Source organism: Brienomyrus brachyistius, chromosome 2 (genome assembly GCF_023856365.1).
Source record: "Brienomyrus brachyistius isolate T26 chromosome 2, BBRACH_0.4, whole genome shotgun sequence".
NCBI classification, from domain to species: Eukaryota; Metazoa; Chordata; class Actinopteri; order Osteoglossiformes; family Mormyridae; genus Brienomyrus; species Brienomyrus brachyistius.
Genome location: NC_064534.1, coordinates 7,978,741 through 7,985,082, shown reverse-complemented (window position 1 = coordinate 7,985,082; position 6,342 = coordinate 7,978,741). Strand labels below are relative to the sequence as shown.

The following is a 6,342-nucleotide window of genomic DNA, read 5'->3' as shown; positions in this document are numbered from 1 at the left end:
CTGAAGGGTCTTCTCTTGATGTACATAACCTTCATGCAAGTGCTTCATTCGGTAAAAATATGCCATAAAAATATGGTTTTATAAGAAAAATCATTACATTATTCATTTATTTACAAAAATATACACAGAATTAAAAGCAACCAGTACATAAGTAAAACATTCATTTCAAGTAGTAATAATCTCAAATCCAAATCATAGTTTTAAATGAGCTGTTCCGAGTTAAAAAAAAATAAAGTTAATTGACATACAGTCTCACTGGGTGCTTTTAAATTAGTAACACCTTTGCAATAACATAAAACACCAAACATCTGTGTTTAATATCCCTTTAGGAGCCAAGGACTACAATTGCAAATCACAGCAAAATGACAATAAGTGAATGAGTCAGTCACAGGAGTTGTCAATGGACTGTTATGAAACCAATACATTTGCAACATTTTTACTGAATTACGCAAACATCCCAAGACATTTTGTGAACCACCACCTTTTAATAAAACAATGTTTTTATTATTTATACTGACATTGTAGAACTTTGTCGGTTACTTGAGGATGTTGTTTACACGAGTGCCGGATACGATACTCGGTACTTGTTTAGCCTCTGCATTCCCAGCTACAGCGAAAATCCCTGCTCCTGTTTACGGGACCCCAGTCCACAAACACGCCGATACTCAGCCTCTCAAACATCTTCAGGGTCATTCCACTCTGGGGGTCACCTCTTCAGGTCTCCCTTGGGATCAGAAAAGCTAAATAATCGACAATGTCAGGCCTTGTTTGGCTCGGGCTTGCTGGCTCCTATCTGAAAAGGCTTCTGTCAGTCAGAGCCGGATTCATATGAGGCTTTAATTTGCTTAAAATACATAAAGCTCTGCAACACGGAGCACAATTTCCTGATTTTTCATAACCGATACCCGTACTGAGCAGGATCGGATAGACATCACTGATATGACCCTCATATTTTATTAAAAAAATGAAAAACAATTTCTTAGTCATATTAAGCATTTGGTAAAGAAATCGGTGACTTTCTGGCATAATTGACAACAGTAAATAGATTATATCTTAAACACACCCTTGTCTCAATTCATCAGTAAAATATGGAATGAATCCAAGAGCCAGACTTAAATTCCTGTTTTGACTGCAGTCTTTCTTAAGTTTCATATTTTGAGGGTTAGTGTGACAGTTTGACTGGAATACAGACACTAAATGATGTAATAATATATTATTTCATATTTTAAATATACAGACTCTGGATCTTACGACATGTATTTATTTCTTTATCAGATGCTGTTGCCAAAAGTGACATATAAGATGATCAGAGAGGAGGGGTAGCCAATCCCTGAAGCAGCTCTACTCCATGGGCCCAACGGTGACATCATTCTGCTCGCCTTGAATGTGACCTGATGGGCACCGTCTTAATCTGCAGACCAACACACCGCCCTCAATATATCCTCCCTGAAGTTCTGCTCCTGGTAAAGGTCCCATCACCAAGACTAAATACTAACCGGATCAGCTGTCTGCAGGTGCTTGTATATTCTTACTAAAAACACTGCAGCTCTCGACAATGTAAAATAGAAAATTATGGAGGGAACGGACACATTACAGGTCTGAATTACCCCCAGTGATGAAGCAGGCCAAAGCAAACCGCCATAAAAGGAAATGACCAACGAAAGAGGGGGATATAACTGCAAACAAAGATCTACTGGTGCTGCTTGGTGTCTAGATGGACCTTCTATAAGAAGGGAGTGGAAGAACACGGACTCGCCCATCCATCTGTCACCTGTCCGGTCCGGTCCCGCAAGCGGCGGATCCACGCTGTGCCTACAGATTTGCATTCATGCCAATCCAGTGTTTCACCAGTTGATGCGCGATCGCTTGTCTCGGCGGCAAGACGAACGCTGGCTCGCTCCCTCTCCGAAGGACGTCGATGACCTGCGAGTCGAAAAAACTCATAAGTCAATTCTGTCAATGTGCCAAACCGTATCTCCAACTCCTCACGTTGCTCACCTGCTGTCTGGTGAACCAACGAGCCTCTTCGATTTCATTTCCATCCACGTTAATCTCCGTCGACACGGCAACTGCTAGGCATCCAATCATCAATGAGGATGGCATGGGCCAAGGCTGGGAGGATATGTACCGGACAGGGCCCACTTTGATCCCACTCTCCTCCGCCACCTCCCTCCTCACCGCATCCTCTATTCCCTCCCCTGCTTCGACAAAGCACACATGGCCGTCACTCCCCAGCACAAAGAGACCAGTGTGAAATTAGTCATAGCTGGGGGGGGGGTCAGCACACCTGGCTCGATGAATCCAGCAAGGCATGAGAACATTCTGGGTGGAAATGTTTTTTTCCTGCCTAATAAGCACTGGTTTCCTCCAGGATGAATCACCAGCATTATCACCACTGGATCTGCATGGGGTGAATATTATTGTAGCTCGTTCCATGTAGGCCAGATGTATATAAAGTAACAAAGTTTACACACTTTTAGCTTAGAAAGAAAGAAAGAAAGAAAGAAAGAAAGAAAGAAAGAAAGAAAGAAAGAAAGAAAGAAAGAAAGAAAGAAGGTCTTACCAACTCGGGGGTAACATGTATTGTGGACGCCGCGATGACTTGGGCAATCCTCCTTCAGACATGCCCTTTTGTACCCACCCTCCTCTACTCTGGTCTTGCTCCCACATGTTGGGCAGAAAGAGTATCGGTTGTGCCAGGCCAAGACCGACCGTGCCTGTGCGATGACCCCTGGGACGACATGAAAACACCGAGCTGAGAAGTCGCTCCAAGGCAGGTCATTTCACCGTGGCTGGTGGGTTCTGCAAACTGCACTTACCCGCCTCCTCCTCGCTTAATGCAAAAAGGCCCGGCATGGGAGGTTTAACGAAGAAACAGCTCGATTCCGGGAGCTTCAGATGCTCCGTCGGATCTTCATTAGTGTTGAGAGCGAACCAGGCCGTAAGCCCATCCTCATCTCCTGGGCAAGACGGGGAAGGAGGGCTCACCTGCTTCTCCACCCCAAGGAAAACTAGTGTGGTTCCAGGCTTTGCCAGCAGATCCTGCACAGACTGCACCCTCAGCCTGCACAATTTAATGTCCGGCCCACCGACACCCAGCTCCTCTGCCTTAGAGGTGACCAGCGGGTTCAGGTTGAAGAACAGGATGTACACAGTGTCTGGAGATCTCCGCTTAGCCTCCAGCCACTTTCCATCAGTCCTCTTCTCACATCTTCTGTCCAGAGACTCCCTGCTAAAGAAATTTTCAGGTGCCTCTGCTTCCACCTGGTCCAGAAGCTGATGATCATCACCCGCTTTACTGTTCGACAGCAAACCGGCCACGTGTTTATGTCCCCAGAATCTGCCGATGTCGTACGCTGTCTGACCAGATTTGTTTACTAAGGATGTGTCACACCTTAAAACGAGAGAAAGCAGATGGAAGACAAACGGAAGAACAACTCTAACTTTTGTGTCGGGCTGCTTAACGCTGACACCTGCCTCCATTTTTCAATGGGTCACTATACAGCGATATGACAGGAGACCATTGTCCTTCAGTGTACAAGGTCTGAAGCAGAATTAAAAGCCCCATATTCACCCTTTGGAGAGCAGGACCTTTACCACCTCGGAGTGGCCGCTGCGAGCTGCCAGCATCAATGCCGTCCAGCCGTCGTCTCCACTCACGTCCACCAGGGACCCAACTTGCAGAAGCATGCTGGACACCAGAGCTGCATCTCCTCGCGCAGCCCCGTCAAGGAACCTCACAAGGATCTGTTCTTTTGGACTCGTTGCCACGCTTGTCATCGTCCCAACACAGCTGTTGTACCCTGTGCATGGAACGCAGCTCAGTTTATGTCATGTCATTTCAGTAAGTTTTATGAAGCAGTGATGACTCATTTCAGCATGTCTACTGACCACATTTCAGCACACTCAGCAGCTACAGGTCAGTCATTTCAGCACACTCAGCAGCTACAGGTCAGTCATTTCAGCACACTCAGTAGCTACAGGTCAGACATTTCAGCACACTCAGCAGCTACAGGTCAGTCATGTCATTTCAGCACACTCAGCAGCTACAGGTCAGTCATTTCAGCACACTCAGCAGCTACAGGTCAGTCATTTCAGCACACTCAGCAGCTACAGGTCAGTCATTTCAGCACACTCAGCAGCTACAGGTCCATCATGTCATTTCAGCACACTCAGCAGCTATAGGTCAGTCATTTCAGCACACTCAGCAGCTACAGGTCTGTCATGTCATTTCAGCAGCTACAGGTCAGTCATGTCATTTCAGCACATCTTACATCACACCACTGATGACATCATTTCAGCCCATGTACTGGCTACAGCTCAGTTATGTAATCTCAGCCTACGCATCCTGGTATGTATTTAAAACACATAACTACCCTCTCACCATTGTGATTTTTGTTACTGCATTTTTAAATTATCTCTATCGCTAACAGGTAAAGACATTGTAAAAGCTAAATCATTGCAAAACTCACTTCCAAAAATGGTAATTTATACATTTCCTTTATTTCATTTCCTAGGTTGTACATAGTATAGTAGGACACAATGTTTTATTTATTTGCATTTGCAATTGTAGATATATAGATGAATTTGGTGACCTTATCAGATATATTTGCAGCATTACAACATCTTTTTCAAATTATTCATCACACTTCACCAATGTGGGACTTTCAAAATATCTGCATCTGGTTCTAGTGAAGTGTATACAACCATAGTATGACAAATATATAAATAAAATGGGCTATTTGCTAACCATTACCATATAATCTGAAGATTCATTTTACAATTTCTTCCATAAACACCTGCAATCTCTCACTTCTGTTAAGCTCCAGAACCACACTGCAGGGTCCCAATGAGACCCACAGCCTTTTGGGTACCCAGTGTACTGTACTGTGCCACAGAATATTTCAGTAAGCCAGACATGTACAGGACATACCTCAGTTATCGCAGGAGAATAGCGAGGTTACACAACCAGTGACACGCCAGAGCACTTCCCTTTCCTCTAGATTAAAAAAAAACACTGTTCTAAGTACAAAGTACTACAAACAGAAAGTATGTACACTGATACAAGTACCCTCTGTACATACAAAAAGGATTCATACAGGAGGGTTGGGCAGCCAGCTAACTTCGGAGCCCCATTTTATTTACTCTCCTCTGCAGTATTCCAACATTTATTCGCCATTAAGTTTTACGATCGCTACCCTTAACTGCTGTATGTCAGTCAGTGAGACATTTTTCGCCTGGCATGGGATCGACACAAATCTGAAGGATCTTCAAGTTTAGCCGTCATATGTATGACTGTCACTTGGGGAGTGATTTTAATTAGGGTGACCAGATAATCCACGTCAGGGGAGAAGACTCTGAGCTACTGCAGGTTTTACGAAACACTTTAAAACTGAAAGGCTCAAAACTGTACAACTGTAGCCAGTACATGGGCTGAAATGATGGCATCTTTGCTTGTTTTAAAGACTCAACAGACTGACACATGCATGAATATAGGAGATCAATCAGCACACAGCAAGACGTCCGTGCGCAAGTGAAATCCATGTACTTTTAACTGAAATGTTATGGATTACTTGGTATACCTATTCTAATAAAATGTGTGCACTACTTTCATTCTAAAAAATAAGCGCCCCCGTAACTAAAGCGTGAACAGGCAGGTCCCTCATTAAAAACCTTTAACGTACTTATCCCTGACGACAAAAACCCCGTTTCACTTAAACAGCCGCAAAAGTGAACCAGCGACCCCCCGGGATAATCGGTTATATATAGCGAACGATCAAATGATCAAAAGCAGCAGAACTCGTCTATTAATATGAAAGTGAAAATCCAGCACCGAGTAATTTTGAAGAGCCGGATGACTCACCCTCGCTGCTTAACCCGACTGTACTGTACCACAGAAATATAGACTCTCTGCGGCGTCCGGTGCTTGTGCTCCTGCTACCGCCCCAGCCGGTCTGGAGTACAGGACACGGCAAGGCGCAGGTCGCCACCGAAGCGCCACGCACAATTAATTTTTAAAATGAGAACCACGCTAACCAAATCACAAGCAAAATGCATGGGTTTAGAAGGAGAGAGAAAAACTTTAAGAGACTACGGTAAAAATAAAAAATACGACATGTCTGAGGGCCACAGTTGCACCATGCATTGCAGGGACACACGGGAGGCGCCAGAGATTTTCTTTTACCGGTGCTATTGGGTCGCTTGACTTTTCGGCGAGGGTGCCCTAATATTTAGGATGTGCTGGTCGCCACAAGTTTAATTTGTACTGCAAAACCCCCGACGCACTTACACAAAAAATCAAGCACATGCGCAGTACCTGCTCCGCGACAGTTACAATGACAT

The 6,342-nt window shown here is 44.5% G+C and overlaps 1 protein-coding gene across 3 annotated transcripts; it reads right to left on the bottom strand.

Annotated features, from left to right (window-relative positions):
* Positions 1–1,321: 1,321 nt before the first annotated feature.
* nudt12 (nudix (nucleoside diphosphate linked moiety X)-type motif 12) lies at positions 1,322–5,956 on the bottom strand. Of its 3 annotated transcripts, none has more exons than XM_049003298.1 (8): positions 5,864–5,913; positions 4,934–4,999; positions 3,575–3,803; positions 2,820–3,394; positions 2,564–2,731; positions 2,288–2,401; positions 1,999–2,198; positions 1,322–1,923 (listed from the first exon to the last, which is right to left on the bottom strand). In XM_049003298.1, exons 3-8 carry the CDS (start codon positions 3,778–3,780, stop codon positions 1,813–1,815), a joined length of 1,374 nt encoding a protein of 457 aa, XP_048859255.1. In that variant the 5' UTR covers positions 3,781–3,803; positions 4,934–4,999; positions 5,864–5,913; the 3' UTR covers positions 1,322–1,812. The 3 variants fall into 3 exon arrangements, with proteins under 3 accessions (XP_048859255.1, XP_048859264.1, XP_048859267.1); XM_049003307.1 differs by lacking the exon at positions 5,864–5,913 and adding an exon at positions 5,685–5,822; XM_049003310.1 differs by lacking the exon at positions 4,934–4,999 and having other exon boundaries at positions 5,864–5,956.
* Between the last annotated feature and the right edge of the window lie 386 nt (positions 5,957–6,342).